Genomic DNA, 17,717 nt, shown 5'->3' with positions numbered 1-17,717 from the left:
AGGAGGAATTTCTTTATCCAGAGGCTGCTAAATCTGTGGGATTGGCTGTGGAGGCCAAGTCACTGGGCATATTTAAAGCAGAGATTGATAGATTCTTGATTAGTCAGGGTAGGAGAATGGAGTTCAGAGGGAAAGTAAATCAGCCATGATGGAATGGGCAGAATAGTGTAACTATGCTCCGATGTCTCACTGTCTTATGGAAACTGGAGTTCCCAGAGGAAACCCATGTGGTTACAGGGAGAATGTGCAAATTCCTTATTTGAACGCAGGTTGCTGGCACTGTAATAGCATTATGTTAACCACGCTAATGCCGCGATGCCCATACACAGTGTAGCGGTTGGCGTAACCCTTGCCTTGCCGCAACTTCCACAATTCATCTGGACACCTCCTAAATGGCGTCAGTATCTCTGTTTCCACCACACTCTCTCTCCGACAGTGTCCTCACCACTCTCTGGGTGAAGGCTGTCCCCCTCAGGTCCCATCTCAACCTCTTCCATTTCACCTGTGATTGCAAAACTCTTTCGGACAAAGACGATGTAAGTTGCCACAGGCCTGTTACCCTTGTTGATGGAGGGGCAGTCGGCATGGGAGCTGTGTAGCCTCGGTTGTAACAAGGTCTAGGCCTCAAGCCGTGGCCTTGCCTGCTGCCGCAGGCCAGGTGAAGCGTGACTGAGCTTGGCTGGAGCCTGGCTTCGCCAGTTGGTGTTCGTGCAGTGGAACGTCAGGCTAGATTGCATGTGTCTGCACACTGCCGGGAGACTGCACCATCGACTGTTGGACATTGTTGCTCAGAGTCTTGGACTAACCATGTCTTTTTTTTTGAGTGAATATGCTTCTTTGAATGTGTTACTCACTTCTGTGAACGTTTACTTGCTATTTCGTATGTTTTGCACCTTGGCCCCAGAAGAACATTGTCTAATTCAGCTGTGTCTATGTATGGTTTGAAAGATAGTTAAACTTGATTTGATTTGATTTTACCCCTTATCCTAAATTTGGGTCCCCTAAGTTTTATTCACCTAAAGTCATTAAATATCACAGAGGTAAGCCCTTTAGCCCAGCTTGTCTAAACCAACCGCACTGTCTACATGAGCTAGTCTTGTTGGCCTGCATTTGGGCCATATTTTTCTAAATCTCTCCTCTCCAGGTACGTGTATAAATGTCTTTTAACTGTCACAATTTTACCCACGTCCAGCAGCTCATCTGGCAACTTTTTCCAGATACCCACAAATCTCTGTGAAAGAGTTGCCCCTCAGGTCCCCTTTAAATATTTCCCCTCTCACCTTGAACCGATGCCCTCTAATTTTAGACTCACCCTGCTCAGGGGAAAGACCGACCATCCCGTTATATTGTGCTCTTCATAGTTTTAAAAACACCTATACGTTCAAAGTTCAAAATAAACTGATTATCAATGTCACCATATACAGACCTGAGATTTATTTTCTTGTGGGCATTCACAGTCAATACAAAGAAACAAAACAAAATAAGAAAATCATAAATAAGGGATAAATATCCGGAACGTGAGATGAAGAGTCCCTGAAAGAGCCCTAGGTTGTGTGAACAGTTCAGTGTAGGGGTAAGTGAAGTTGAGTGAAGTTTTCCCCTCTGCTTCAAGAGCCTGGTGGTTGAGGGGTAATAACGAGGAGTTATAAGGCACTGGGGAGGCCTCACTTGGGAGTGTTGTGAGCAGTTTTGTGGGCCCTGTATCTAGGAAAGGATGTACTGACAATGGAGAGGTTCAAATGAGGTTCTGGAAAATTATTCAGGGAACGAAAGGATTGACATATGAGGAGCGTTTGATGGCTCTAGGCCTGTACTCACTGGAATTCAGAAGAATGGGGGGGTGGAGTTCTCATATTGAATGTTCCGGTTTACAATAACGTTGGCGATGCACAGCAATGACTTGCTGGCAGCAAAAACAGCGATTAATTACTGCATTGCTCACACTTTTTGCACCGCCTGTATAACCTGGCATTGTTGCGGTGCGAAAGTCTCAAAGGAACAGGACGGTTCTGGTGTGGCGCGTACGGGCCCGGGTCTGAGAGACACGCGAAATGCTCAGCGGGTCAGGCAGTGTCTGAGGAAGGAAATGGACGGTCGGCCCTGGTTTCAGGTCGGGACTCTTCACCTGGCATCATAGATGTCTCCCAAAATCCCTGAGTTCTCCCAGCTCTATATTGTCAATCTCCTGTTTCTCCAAGGTTCAGAGCGATATGGGCCTAATGCAGGAAAATGGGACAAGCTTAGGTGGTTGGCATGGGCCAGATGGGCTGAAGGGCCCGTCGGTGTGCCGTATGACACTAAGATCAGCATAATTATTCTTTCTAGTGACAGGTATGGCTGTATTTACAGAGAAAGCACAGAAGTACTTGTTTCTAATTTATATTTTCTGCCAACTGCTCTGTTAAATATAGAACAAGACACAAAGGTTGCTGTGGAGATCCAGTCGGTTTCTCTAAAGCTTTCTTAAAGAACATAACCACAGTTGTTGGCTGTAATTAGAGTGAAGACGGAGTGAATGATGAAAGGAAGATTAAGTCCACTCAGTAAAGTACAGTGTGCTAGGTTCGATTAAGCCCTACAGCTCAGGGACCATATCCATGCTAGGGGCTCTGATGCTGGACAAGCTTCTCAGATTAAAAGGGTATGCTGTTAATTGGAATTGGATAATTATTGTCACACGTACCGAGATACTGTGAAAAGCTTGTCTTGCATGCTGTTCGTACAAATCAAATCATTACACAGTGCATTGAGATAGACCAAAGTAAAAAAAACCCACGCAGAACGCAGAATAAAGTGTAACATCTACAGAGAAAGTGCAGTGCAGGCAGAAGCCAAGGTACAAACCAGAATGAAGCTTTGGGCCCCATATCTAAGAAAGGATGTGCTGGCATTGGAGAGGGTCCAGAGGAGGTTCACGAGAATGATCCTGGGAATGAAAGGGTTAATGTACAAGGAGTGTTTGATGGCTCTGGGCCTGTACTTGCTGGAGTTTAGAAGAATGGGATCTCATTGAAACCAATCAAATACTGAAAAGCCTTGACAGAGGGGACAGGCAAGGGATGTTTCCTGTAGAGAGGAGCCGAGGGCCAGAGGCAACAGCCTCGGAATAGAGGGACACCCTTTGCAGCACAGCTGAGGAGGGATTTCTTTAGCTGGAGGGTGGTGGATCTGTTTAAAGTTGGTAGGTTCTTCATTAGTCAAAGTGTCAAAGGTGGCAGGGAGAAGGCAGAAGAATGGGGTTGAGAGAGGTAATAAATCAGCCATGATGGAATGTTGAAGCAAAGTCAATGGGCTGAATGGCCTAGCTCTGTCTGTAAAACTGAAGTGGTCAATCCCAGACAGCGTGCTATTGAATCTCCTCTGCACCCTCTCCAATACAATCACATCCCCAAGTATAAAGTGTAGCACTCAAGTGACTGAATAGCGTCTCTCAATAGAAATAAAGACACATTAAGTATGATACTCAGAAGATCAAAAGGCTGATTTCATTGTGATGCATTAAAAGGTATCAAGTCTTTATTTAAATTCAGTTATTGAAGTTTCCCTGTTCTTGACACACTTAGCAGTCTCTGGGAGAAAATGTTTTACTGAAGAATTGAATGTGTGGGAGAGCACTTCACCTCCTGGCTGGTGTCCTCTTCATACCAACTCAATCGCTCAATATTTGTCTGTAAAACGGGAACAGACTGTTCACCGCTCTCAGATAATAACAGCAAGGAGAGAAAGACGAGGTAGAGCTAACGACTGGCAAAGTCACATTTATTGTCGGATGCACAATGGAAAGCGTGCTTGCAGCAACATCAGAGCACCACAGCACACTGGCAGGCCCTTCAGCCCATCTAGCTTTGTGCTGGGCTGGCTTTCTACCTAGACCTTTCTATCCACTCCCGGTCCTTAGTTCTCCAGACACTTCCTGTCCACATACTTAAATATTGCATTCGAACCTGCATCAGGCACATCCGCTGGCAGCTCGTTCCACACTCCCACCCCCCTCTGAGAGACGAGAATCTGGCTCAGTTTAACTTTTCACCCTTGACCCATGACCTCTAGTTCTAGTCTCATCCAACCAGAGGCAAGCATTCACCCAGTCTCTAATCCACTAGAATTCCATATACCTCTATTCGATCGCTCCTCGTTGAGACACAACAGTCACAAAAAGAACATAAATTATACAATATTATTCAAGAAAGAGTACAATTAGAGCAGAGAAAGTCTACGGTGTTGCTACGCTGAGGTAGTGACTCAGACAGGTTTATTATCACTGACATATGTTGTGAAATTTGTTTTGTGACAGCAACACACTGCAAGACATAAAAATATTATAAATTACAGATCAAATAAATAAATAGACTGTGTAAATGACTAACAATGAGATGGTGTTAATGAGTTTGTGGCCTGTTCAAAAATTCGATAGTGGAGGGAAAATAATCTGGTCTTAAAACGTCGAGTGTCTCTTCGGGCTCCTGGCCTACCTTCCTGATGGTAGTAATGAGGAGAGGGCGGAGAGTAATGAGGAGAGGGCGGAGAGTAATAAGGGGAGGTTGGAGAGAATTGAGGAGAGGGTGGAGAGAATTGAGGAGAGGGTGGAGAGAATTGAGGAGAGGGTGGAGAGTAATGAGGAGAGGGCGGAGAGTAATGAGGAGAGTGCCAGGCCCTCTTCCCTGATGGTAGTATTGAGGAGAGTGTGGAGAGTAATGAGGAGAGTGCCAGGCCCACCTCCCTGATGGTAGTATTGAGGAGAGGGTGGAGAGTATTGAGGAGAGGATGGAGAGTAATGAGGAGAGGATGGAAAGAATTGAGGAGAGGGTGGAGAGTAATGAGGAGAGGGTGGAGAGTAATGAGGAGAGGATGGAGAGTAATGAGGAGAGGATGGAGAGAATTGAGGAGAGGATGGAGAGTAATGAGGAGAGGGTGGAGAGTAATGAGGAGAGGATGGAGAGAATTGAGGAGAGGATGGAGAGTAATGAGGAGAGGATGGAGAGTAATGAGGAGAGGATGGAAAGAATTGAGGAGAGGGTGGAGAGTAATGAGGAGAGTGCCAGGCCACCTCCCTGATGGTATTAATAAGGAGAGGGTGTGTCCTGCGTATTGTAGGTCCTGAATGATAATTGCTCTGACAAAATAAAGTCATCTTGGGATAAATCGATCCTCTGCACCAATCCACCTGCTGTGGATCCAAGGTACTATCGGTAGAACTGACTATTTGTCAACGTTGAGTTTACTGACAATGTGTAGTGGGGAGTACATTGACTGGCTGCATCACAGTCTGGTGTGGAAACACCACTGTCTTTGAACAGAAAAACCTACAAATAGTAGTGGATTTAGCCTTCCCAACCACTGAGCATATCTACACAAAACGATGTCGCGGGAAAGCAGCATCCATCATCAGGGGTCTCCTCAAACCCAGGCCATGCTCTCATCTCGCTGCTGCCATCAGGAAGGAACAGGAGCCTCCGGACCCACACCACCAGGTTCAGGAACAGTTATTACCCCTCAACCATCGGGAAGGAGGTACAGGGGCCTCCGGATCCACACCACCAGGTTCAGAAACAGTTATTACCCCTCAAACATCGGGAAGGAGGTACAGGAGCCTCAGGACCCACACCACCAGGTTCAGGAACAGTTATTACCCCTCAACCATCGGGAAGGTGGTACAGGAGCCTCAGGACCCACACCACCAGGTTCAGGAACAGTTATTACCCCTCAACCATCGGGAAGGAGGTACAGGAGCCACAGGTCCCACACCACCAGGTTCAGGAACAGTTATTACCCCTCAACCATCGGGAAGGAGGTACAGGAGCCTCAGGACCCACACCACCAGGTTCAGAAACAGTTATTACCCCTCAACCATCAGGAAGGAGGTACAGGGGCCTCCGGACCCACACCACCAGGTTCAGAAACAGTTATTACCCCTCAAACATCGGGAAGGAGGTACAGGAGCCTCAGGACCCACACCATCAGGTTCAGAAACAGTTATTACCCCTCAAACATCGGGAAGGAGGTACAGGGGCCTCCGGATCCACACCACCAGGTTCAGGAACAGTTATTACCCCTCAAACATCAGGAAGGAGGTACAGGAGCCTCCGGATCCAAACCACCAGGTTCAGGAACAGTTATTACCCCTCAACCATCGGGAAGGAGGTACAGGAGCCTCCAAACCCACACACCAGGTTCAGGAACAGTTATTACCACTCAACCATCGGGAAGGAGGTACAGGAGCCTCAGGACCCACACCACCAGGTTCAGAAACAGTTATTACCCCTCAACCATCGGGAAGGAGGTACAGGAGCCTCAGGACCCATACCACCAGGTTCAGGAACAGTAATTACCACTCAACCATCGGGAAGGAGGTACAGGAGCCTCAGGACCCACACCACCAGGTTCAGAAACAGTTATTACCCCTCAACCATTGGGAAGGAGGTACAGGAGCCTCCAAACCCACACACCAGGTTCAGGAACAGTTATTACCCCTCAACCATCGGGAAGGAGGTACAGGAGCCTCAGGACCCACACCACCAGGTTCAGGAACAGTTATTACCCCTCAACCATCGGGAAGGAGGTACAGGAGCCTCAGGCCCCACACCACCAGGTTCAGGAACAGTTATTACCCCTCAACCATCGGGAAGGAGGTACAGGAGCCTCCGGACCCACACCACCAGGTTCAGGAACAGTTATTACCCCTCAAACATCGGGAAGGAGGTACAGGAGCCTCAGGACCCACACCACCAGGTTCAGGAACAGTTATTACCCCTCAACCATCGGGAAGGAGGTACAGGAGCCTCCAAACCCACACACCAGGTTCAGGAACAGTTATTACCCCTCAACCATCGGGAAGGAGGTACAGGAGCCTCAGGACCCACACCACCAGGTTCAGGAACAGTTATTACCCCTCAACCATCGGGAAGGAGGTACAGGAGCCTCCAAACCCACACACCAGGTTCAGGAACAGTTATTACCCCTCAACCATCGGGAAGGAGGTACAGGAGCCTCAGGACCCACACCACCAGGTTCAGGAACAGTTATTACCCCTCAACCATCGGGAAGGTGGTACAGGAGCCTCAGGAACCACACCACCAGGTTCAGGAACAGTTATTACCCCTCAACCATCAGGAAGGAGGTACAGGAGCCTCCAAACCCACACACCAGGTTCAGGAACAGTTATTACCCCTCAACCATCGGGAAGGAGGTACAGGAGCCTCTGGACCCACACCACCAGGTTCAGAAACAGTTATTACCCCTCAATCATCGGGAAGGAGGTACAGGAGCCTCAGGACCCACACCACCAGGTTCAGGAACAGTTATTACCCCTCAACCATCGGGAAGAAGGTACAGGAGCCTCAGGACCCACACCACCAGGTTCAGGAACAGTTATTACCCCTCAACCATTGGGAAGGTGGTACAGGAGCCTCCGGACCCACACCACCAGGTTCAGGAACAGGTATTACCCCTCAACCATCGGGAAGGAGGTACTGGAGCCTCAGGACCCACACCACCAGGTTCAGGAACAGTTATTACCCCTCAACCATCAGGAAGGAGGTACAGGAGCCTCCAAACCCACACACCAGGTTCAGGAACAGTTATTACCACTCAACCATCGGGAAGGTGGTACAGGAGCCTCAGGACCCACACCACCAGGTTCAGGAACAGTTATTACCCCTCAACCATCGGGAAGGTGGTACAGGAGCCTCAGGACCCACACCACCAGGTTCAGGAACAGTTATTACCCCTCAACCATCGGGAAGGAGGTACAGGAGCCTCAGGACCCACACCACCAGGTTCAGGAACAGTCATTACCCCTCAACCATCGGGAAGGTGGTACAGGAGCCTCAGGACCCACACCACCAGGTTCAGGAACAGTTATTACCCCTCAACCATCGGGAAGGAGGTACAGGAGCCTCAGGACTCACACCATCAGGTTCAGGAACAGTTATTACCCCTCTACCATTGGGAAGGTGGTACAGGAGCATCGGGACCCACACCACCAGGTTCAGGAACAGTTATTACCCCTCAACCATCGGGAAGGAGGTACAGGAGCCTCAGGACCCACACCACCAGGTTCAGGAATGGTTATTACCCCTCAACCATCGGGAAGGAGGTACAGGAGCCTCAGGACTCAAACCACCAGGTTCAGGAACAGTTATTACCCCTCAACCATCAGGGTCTTGAACCAGAGGGGATAACTTCACTCAACTTCACTTGTCCCATTATTGAACTGTTCCCACAACTTATGGATTCACTTTCAAGAACTCTTCATCTCATGTTCTTGATATTCATTGCTGATTTATTTATTATTATTGTTTCTTCTTTTTGTATTTGCACAGTTTGTTGTCTGCACTGTAGTTGAACGCCCTAGTTGGGCACTCTCTCATAGATTCTGTTATGGTTATTCTATAGATTTACTGAGAAAAGGAAACTCAGGGCTATAGTAGGTGACACCTATGTGCCTGTACTTTGAACTCAAAGCCAAGTTTATTGTCACGTGCACAAGTCCGTGTGTGTCCAGGTACAGTGAAAAACTTTCCTGCAGCAGCAGCGTAACAGGCACAGAACAGCAGACACAGGACAGTTACTAGAAAAAGAAGTGAGACCTTCTGTTAGTTGCGGTTGACCGTGCTACCCAGGTACACAAGCCAGTTTGGAGAGCGAGCTGTTGTCCATGTAGCAAGCTCCCCCTCTCCACGGAGTCCATGAACCCAAAGGAACGGCCGAGACCGATACAGTTCGGTACGAGCGGCATCGCAGGAGTTGCCAGTCAGCGTTGAACTCCGTACAGGACTGCTTTAGGGACTCCAGCTCTGGATTTTTCCACTGGGGTTTACTCCCGAAGCCTCCCCATGAGTGGGTCTTGCCGCAGAGCAGTGGAGGTTTGAGATCAGAGTTTTCCTTCTCCTAGATGAGCTGCCAACAGCAGCAGATGAGCCCCATCTGCCCAAAGTGACTGGCTTTAAGGCATCAGTGACCGAACTTTGCCCCTTCTCCTGCCAGTAGAAATGGTTCTGTCGGGCTTAGAAGCTAAGCCAAATGTGAAGATGAGGAGTTAGGCTTGGTTGTCTGTTTGAGGCACACGCTATTGGCAGCATCTAATAGGTAGTGGGAGCTTGTCCCCATCACCCCCCACCCCCCATCTATAACAGCCGTAAGAGTGGTCACAGTGTTGCTAATGAGAGGGGTTAGGGTTTTGCAGTTTGGTTCAAGTGGTTGACGTGAAGGATACAGAACATAGAACATCACAGTACAGGCCCTTCGGCCCACGACGTTCTGCTGACTTTTTAACCTACGCTAAAAATCAAAGTACTCGCCCCCAACTCCTTATATAGCACTCCATTTTACTCTCATCCATGTACCTCTCTAAGAGTTCCTTAAATCCCCCAAATACCACCACACTGACAGGGTATTCCACACACTCACCACTCTCTGTGTAAAGAACTTATTTCTGACAGCCCCCCTTACCCTTTCCTCCAATCACACTGAAAGTATGTACCTTTGTATTAGCCATTCCTGCTCTAGGAAAAAGTCATTGGCTATCCACTTGATCAATGCCTCTTATCCAAGTCACCTCTTATAGACAATAGACAGTAGGTGCAGGAGTAGGCCATTCGGCCCTTCTAGCCAGCACCACCATTCACTGTGATCATGGCTGATCATACACAATCAGTACCCCGTTTCTGCCCTCTCCCCATATCCCTTGACCCCGCTATCTATAAGAGCTCTATCTAACTCTCTCTTGAATGCATCCAGAGACTTGGCCTCCACTGCCTTCTGAGGCAGAGCATTCCACATATCCACCACTCTCTGGGTGAAAAAGTTTTTCCGCATCTCTGTTCTAAATGACCTACCCCTTATTCTTAAACTGTGGCCTCTAGTTCTGGACTCACCCATCAGCGGGAACATGCTTCCTGCCTCCAGCGTGACCAATCCCTTAATAATCTTATATGTTTCAATCAAATCCCCACTCATCCTTCTAAATTCCAGTGTATACAAGCCCAGTCGCTTCAATCTTTCAACATATGACAGTCCCGCCATTCCAGGAATTATCCTTGTGAACCTACGCTGCACTCCCTCAATAGCAAGAATGTCCTTCCTCAAATTTGGAGACCAAAACTGCACACAATACTCCAGGTGGGGTCTCACCAGGGCCCTGTACAACTGCAGAAGGACCTCTTTACTCCTATACTCAATTCCTCTTGTTATAAAGGCCAGCATGCCATTAGCTTTCTTCACTGCCTGCTGTACCTGCATGCTTGCTTTCATTGACTGATGTACAAGAACACCTAGATCTCGTTGTACTTCCCCTTTTCCTAACGACTCCATTTAGATAGTAATCTGCCTTCCTGTTCTTGCCACCAAAGTGGATAACCTCACATTTATCCACATTAAACTGCATCTGCCATACATTTGCCCACTCACCCAACCTGTCCAAGTCACCCTGCATTCTCATAACATCCTGACATTTCACACTGCCACCCAGCTTTGTGTCATCAGCAAATTTACTAATGTTACTTTTAATCCCTTCATCTAAATCATTAATGTATATTGTAAACAGCTGCGGTCCCAGCACCAAACCTTGCGGTACCCCACTGGTCACAGCCTGCCATTCCGAAAGGGACCCGTTAATCGCTACTCTTTGTTTCCTGTCAGCCAGCCAATTTTCAATCCATGTCAGTACTCTGCCCCCAATACCATGTGCCCTAATTTTGCCCACTAATCTCCTATGTGGGACTTTATCAAAAGCTTTCTGGAAGTCCAGGTACACTACATCCACTGGCTCTCCCTTGTCCATTTTCATAGTTACATCCTCAAAAAACTCCAGAAGATTAGTCAAGCATGATTTTCCCTTCATAAATCCATGCTGACTCAGACTGATCCTTCTACTGCTATCCAAATGTGTCGTAATTTCCTCTTTTATAATTGACTCCAGCATCTTTCCCACCACTGTCGTCAGGCTAACCGGTCTATAATTCCCTGTTTTCTCTCTCCCTCCTTTCTTGAAAAGTGGGACAACGTTAGCCACCCTCCAATCAGCAGGAACTGTTCCTGAATCTATAGAACATTGGAAAATAATTACCAATGCGTCCACGATTTCTAGAGCCACCTCTTTAAGTACCCTGGGATGCAGACCATCAGGTCCCGGGGACCTATTATCCTTCAGACTCAACAGTCTATCCAACACCGTTTCTTGCCTAATATAAATTTCCTTCATTTCATCCTTTACCCTAGTTCCTTTGGCCACTATTACATCTGGGAGATTGTTTGTGTCTTCCCTAGTGAAGACAAATCCAAAGTACCTGTTCAACTCATCTGCCATTTCCTTGTTCCCCATAATAAATTCACCTGTTTCTGTCTTCAATGGCCCAATTTTGGTCTTAACTATTTTTTTGCTATTCACATACCTAAAGAAGCTTTTACTATCCTCCTTTATATTCTTGGCTAGTTTACCTTCATACCTCATTTTTTCTTGGCGTATTGCCTTTTTTGTTATCTTCTGTTGCTCTTTAAAAGCTTCCCAGTCCTCTGGTTTCCCACTCTTATCCTCCTTCCCTCCACAGAGAAAAGCCCTAACTCTCTCAACCTAACTTCATAAGAATATAGTATTAATGGTAAGACTCTTGGCGGTATGGAAGATCAGAGGGATATTGGGGTCCGAGTCCATAGGATGCTCAAAGCAGCTGCGCATGTTGACTCTGTGGTTAAGAAGGTGTATGGTGTATTGGCCTTCAATCGTGGAATTGAATTTAGGAGCCAAGAGGTAATGTTGCAGCTATATAGGACCCTGGTCAGACCCCACTTGGAGTACTGTGCTCAGTTCTGGTTGCCTCACTACAGGAAGGATGTGGAAACTATGGAAGGGGTGCAGAGGAGATTTGCAAGGACGTGGCCTGGATTGGGGAGCATGCCTTATGAGAATAGGTTGAGTGAACTTGGCCTTTTCTCCTTGGAGCGACAGAGGATGAGAGGTGACCTGATAGAGATGTATAAGATGATGAGAGGCATTGATCCCGTGGATAGTCAGAGGCTTTTTCCCAGGGCTGAAATGGTTGCCACAAGAGGACACAGGTTTAAAGTACTGGGGAGTAGGCACAGAGGAGATGTCAGGGGTAAGTTTTTTACTCAGAGAGTGCTGAGTGCGTGGAATGGGCTGCCGGCAACGGTGATGGAGGTGGATACGATAGGGTCTTTTAAGAGACTCCTGGATGGATACATGGAGCTTAGAAAAATAGAGGGCTATGGGTAACCCTAGGTAATTTCTAAGGTAAGGACATGTTCAGCACAGCATGTTCGGTGGGGATCTTTGATAATGACGTTGCTTTCTTGAGGCAGCACCTCCTGTAGATACTAGCGATGGTGGGGAGTGGATGTGGTGAGTTTACTACTTTCTACCGTTGTGTTCCTGTGTTGTCCATTCAACCAGACCTTGAGAGTACCAGTCAGGACTTTCAACAGTACATCTGTAAAAGTTTGTTGGTGTGTTCAGTAACAAGCTGAACCTTAATATCCTAAGAAGGTGAGGACATTGTGCTTCCTTGTGGTTACCTGACCATGCTTGGCCTAGACAGGTTACCCAATACGTTACTCCCAGGAACAATCCCAACTAGATTTCATTTGCACTACAGCCCAACATTCTGCCTGCGTTTGACCAGTCCCCCTCACTACCATCAGGCAGGAGGCGCAAGAGTCTAGGGTCCCACGCCACCAAGTTCAGGAACAGTTGCTGCCCCTACAACCTTCAGGCTCCTGGATGGCTTCATTCGCATCAGTGATGAACTGACTCCAGGGCCTGTAGACTCACTTTCAGGGACTCTGCCTTTGTTATGTCTGTTTCTTCATGGAATCTATTATATTTCCTTATTTTCCTGCAAGAAAATGAATCAAAGTGTTGTGTATGGTGTGCATACTTTGATAATAAATGCACTTTAAACCAGCTGATCTTTACTCCGATGGGTGAGGGCTCGTTCTGATAACTTCCTGCTGTTTCTCTCCGCAGACTGTCCAGGAATGTGGGACAACATAACCTGCTGGCCGAACGCAGCTTTTGGTGAAGTCATTTCCGTCGCTTGCCCAGGATACTTCAGACTCATTAACACCGATAACGGTAACCCGCCGGCCCCATCTTGGGCAGTTCTTCAGACAGTGGAGTCAGCTAGATGGGTGCATTTTGCCCCCTTGAAGGTGGAGTCTACAGAACATGAAGCGGTAGAGCAGAGGGCAGGCCTCGCGGCCCAGGATAGGGTCATTTAGGGGACTCTTAGATAGCTACATGGAGCTTGGAAAAATAAAGGGTTATGCAGAAGGGAAATTCTGGGCAGCTTCTAGAGTAGGTTACGTGGTCGGCACAACATTGTGGGCCGAAAAGCCTGTAATGTGCTGTAGGTTTTTCGATGTTCTATGTTGCGTTGAGCTAATTAACCAAACACCAAACTGAATGAATCCCTTCTATCTAATCAATGGTCAAATTGCTTCCATTTCCTGAGCATCCGTGTGCCCTTCCAAGGGTCTCCTGAATGCCTCTGACATCTGCCTCCACCACCACCCAGGCAGCACCCACCGGACCCCCACCACCTGCTCCACACCCCCCCCCCCCCACCTTCAATGCACGCCCCCTAGCGTTAGACATTTCAACCCTGGTAAACAGACACTGTCTGTCTACTCTGTTTATGCCTCATAATCCCATAAACTTTTGCAGGTCAGAGAGAACATCATAAGCTTGTCTAGTCTCTCGTTATTGAACGTGGCCTCTGCTCCAAGCCGCGTCCTGGTAAAACTCTTCTGCACCCTCTACAAAGCTCCTCCTCCCTTCCTGTAATGGAGTGACCAGAACCGAATGCAGTACTCTAGAGATTCTGCAGATGCTGGAAATCCAGAGCAACACACACAGACTGTTGGGAGAACTCAGCAGGCCAGGCAGCGTCTATGGAGGGGAATAATCAGTCAACGTCTTGGGCTGAGATCCTTCATCAGGACTGGAAAGGAAGGGGGTGGATGCTGGGATAAGAAAGTGGGTGGGAAGGGGAGGAGTACAATCAGGCAGGCAATAGCTGTGACCAGGTGGGTAGGTGAGGAAGGAGGGATGAGAAGCTGGGAGGGGTTAGGTGGAAGAGGTAAAGTGCTGAAGAAGAAGGAATCCGACAGGAGAGGATAGTGGTCCATGGAAGAAAGGGGAAGAAGGTGGTGAACCAGAGGGAGGTTCTGGGCAGTTTGTGAGGGTGATGGAGGAGGTGAGACAAACCCTTGGGAGAAAACTGAAATGGTGTGTATGGTGGGGGGCTGGAGGGGACAGTGGGGAGTGGTTACTTGAAGTCAGAGAATAATTCCTCTTCGTTTTTGTGTTGTAAACTCTCCAGATTTGGGGTTAGTCTACAGGAACTGCACATACGAAGGCTGGTCGGAAACCTTTCCCCATTACTATGAGGCGTGCGGCCTTGACGAAAATATCACTGAGATCGGAGACCAGGTAACTCTGCTTGTCCCTGCAAGCTTTGCGTCTTTTAACAAAGAGTGTCTTTTCCTCACTGTCCGCTTCCCCCCTCCCCCCGAGAACATAATAGTGGCAGCACAGAGGGTCAGCTGCTGGGACCAACGTGCACAGTTCCGGGGTCCGCAGTCTGATCCTGTCTGTGTGGAGTCTGCACGTTCTCCCTGCGACCTGGATGATCCTAAAGGCATGCAGGTTGGAGGAAACCAAATTGTAAGAGACTGAAGGACAGCTTCTAACCACTGCTATCAGACTCTTAAATGGACATCTTGTAAGGTGGAAGGTGAATCGGAATTGGAATTTGGTGTATTATTGTCATATACACTCAGAGGTCACTATACTATATCCTCCTCTACCTAATAAAGTGGCCACTGAGTGTGTGTTGGTGGTCATCTGTAGCCCATCCACTTCAAGGTTTGATGTGTTGTGTGTTCACAGATGCTCTTCTGCACACGTAACGTGTGATTATTTGAGTTACTGTCACCTTCCTGTGAGCTTGACCCAGTCTGGCCATTCTCCTCTGACCTCTCTCATTAACAAGACGTTTTCACCCACAGAACTGAATTGATTCCACAACCTACAGATTCAATACTTTCAAGGACTCTGCAACTCATGTTCTCAGAATAATTCTACTGCCGTTACAGTGTGTCCATACTGAACTGCCTCCCTAGAGACCAGAGCACTCCCCACCCCCGCCCGACATCCATAGGATGTCAAACTTAACTACTGAAACTAAAGGCCAAGTGATCATTTCCTTAAGTCTATGACAGAGGAAGGATAGTCTCAGAGACTGGTCTTGAAGTTAGTCTTCCCACACAGTCTCTAACCATTCTCACTGGCCTGAATTATGGACAGTACTTGCTTGTGGTACTGTCTAATGAGAAGAGAGGTGACGTGATGCCCAACCAGAATGACGACTGGGTGAGTTTCCTCTGAAGTGAGTCGTGCTCCAACTCACAGTGGCCTGTCAGAGTCAAGAATGGGACAGGTTTACGACGGGCACTTTGTTCTGGAAGTGATTCTGGGAGTCTGAGGACCTCACCTAGACACAACGTATTGACGCAGCTATGAAGAAGGCAAGACAGCAGTTTTATTTCACTCGGAGTTTGAGGAGATTTGGTTTGTCAACTAAAGCACTCAAAAACTTCTACAAGTGTACCGTAGAGAGCATTCTGACTAGTTGATTGGCTGATCACCATTTGGTATGGGGGGGGGGGGGGGTGCTAGTGCGCAGGATCAAAGTAAGTTGCAGAAACTTGTAAAATTAGTCAGCTCCATCAGGGTGTACCAGCCTCCGCAGTATCCAAGACATCTTCAAGGAGCCGGGCCTTAGGAAGGTGGAGTCCATCATTAAGGATTCCCACCACCCAGGACATGCCCTCTTCACACTGTCACTGTCAGGGAGAAGGTACAGAAGCCTGAAGGCACACACTCAGCGATTCAGGAACAGCTTCTTCCCCTCCGCCATCAGGTAGGAGGTACAGGAGCCTGAGGACACACACTCAGCGATTCAGGAACAGCTTCTTCCCCTCCGCCATCAGGTAGGAGGTACAGGAGCCTGAGGGCACACACTCAGCGATTCAGGAACAGCTTCTTCCCCTCCGCCATCAGGGAGGAGGTACAGGAGCCTGAGGGCAGACACTCAGCGATTCAGGAACAGCTTCTTCCCCTCCACCATCAGGTAGGAGGTACAGGAGCCTGAAGGCACACACTCAGCGATTCAGGAACAGCTTCTTCCAATTTCTAAATGGACATTGAACCCATGAACACTACCTCACTACTTTTTTACTTCTGTTTTTTGCACTACTTAACTATTTAATAGGAATATATATATATATATATACATACACACCCACACAACGTAACTCAGGTCTTGTTCTCTATATCCACTTATGTATTGCATTGTACCTCTGCCGTAAAGTTAGCATGTTTCACAACATACAGTATGCCGGTGATATTAAATCTGATTCGGATTCCTGCTTCGTGATGCACTGCACTTCCTCTGCATAAGCCTGCTTTTGAACAAAAAGGACTCTGACCTTTGCCCGAGTCAGTTGCTCCTACACTGAGATGTGCCGTATGTGTTTGTAACACAAAGAGCAATAAGTGAGGGCCAGGCAAATGCTTTGCACTTCCAGTGACTTGCAGCTTGAAAAACACTCAAAGCGTGTACTGCCAAGTCGGAGCAGTGCTGATTGAGTGATGTTGGCCAACACTTGTGGACGTATTTCCACATCTGACTCAGGATCGAGTAAGTTGAAAGTTTACTGCTGACCGTGGTCTAGTTGAGGATCAGCAAGAAACGCTGGGCCAGGTAACCGTGAGGAGAGAGTGAGCTGATTAACTTGGACCACTCTTGTGGTATAATCAGGCATATTGAGATCAGCATAGCTCAACTAGCTCTTCTGGGTTGATCACTTGTTGCGTTGGTTCCTGATAAACGTAGAATCTCTGTACTTAGTTAAATATATAACCAAGCACAACCTTGCTGTATGTAAAGAACTTGGTATCATCTAGTTCTGCGTCCAGTACTTTGGTTAACATCTCTGCCATCTCGACTGCTAGAACTTCGGCATTGAGTTCAAACCTCGGTATGGAGAGATTTGATTTGGGAGCCCAGGAGATTTGCTTTGCCTTGCCCAGGATGAATCCACCTTCACTCTACTCCACAGTGTCTGTGACATTCAGGTACACAAGAGCAGCAAACCTTTAGTTGACACACCATAGAAGGCACAGTTCTCTTTCTTTTGGACTGCAGATAGTGGAATTGCACAGATTCTTGTAATTTTCAAATCTGAACACCACTGCTCGTGCTTCTCTTTAGGGGAATGGGACGTCCTATCCGCAAGTATCTGGGATCAATTCTCTTAACATGAAGTATTCCTGGATACTGACGGGAGCAGAAAGTCCAACGTAATCTGTGAATAGTCGATAGCACCTCGCAGTGGCTAAAGGGTCTTTTGCTATCAGCGACCTGGAAAGTTAGGGTGTCAGACTGCCCTGCATAGGAAAGAAATCCTGTCCAAGAACAATATTCTGTAGAACTTTGGCCAGATCTTCAGATAGAAAGCATTGCTTTTTCTCAGCACTGTTTGTCACTATCTTTTGTAGTCTTAGATTAGACTGCACCAAAATGTCTGGTGCTGCTTTTCCTGCACTAGAAAATGAGTTAAGACCATCTCCAACATGGAAATGTACCTCTCTGTACCTCTGTGCTTCAGTCCCGAATTCCTTCTCTCCCTCAATA

The 17,717-nt window shown here is 47.7% G+C and overlaps 1 protein-coding gene across 9 annotated transcripts in view; it reads left to right on the top strand.

The window, feature by feature from the left end:
• The window catches only part of LOC140732414 (pituitary adenylate cyclase-activating polypeptide type I receptor-like), a 546,399-nt gene that overhangs the window by 174,787 nt on the left and 353,895 nt on the right, over positions 1-17,717 (top strand). For all 9 annotated transcript variants that reach the window (XM_073055037.1, XM_073055036.1, XM_073055034.1 and 6 more), the window contains 2 exons: positions 12,983-13,090; positions 14,340-14,449. In XM_073055037.1, the coding sequence (XP_072911138.1) occupies positions 12,983-13,090; positions 14,340-14,449 (218 nt within the window). The remainder of the gene's footprint in view (positions 1-12,982; positions 13,091-14,339; positions 14,450-17,717) is intronic.

The sequence above is a fragment of the Hemitrygon akajei genome, chromosome 8 (assembly GCF_048418815.1).
Source record: "Hemitrygon akajei chromosome 8, sHemAka1.3, whole genome shotgun sequence".
In the NCBI taxonomy this organism is placed as follows: domain Eukaryota; kingdom Metazoa; phylum Chordata; class Chondrichthyes; order Myliobatiformes; family Dasyatidae; genus Hemitrygon; species Hemitrygon akajei.
Note: the sequence above shows the minus strand (reverse complement) of the source record. Positions and strands in the feature narration are given on the sequence as shown.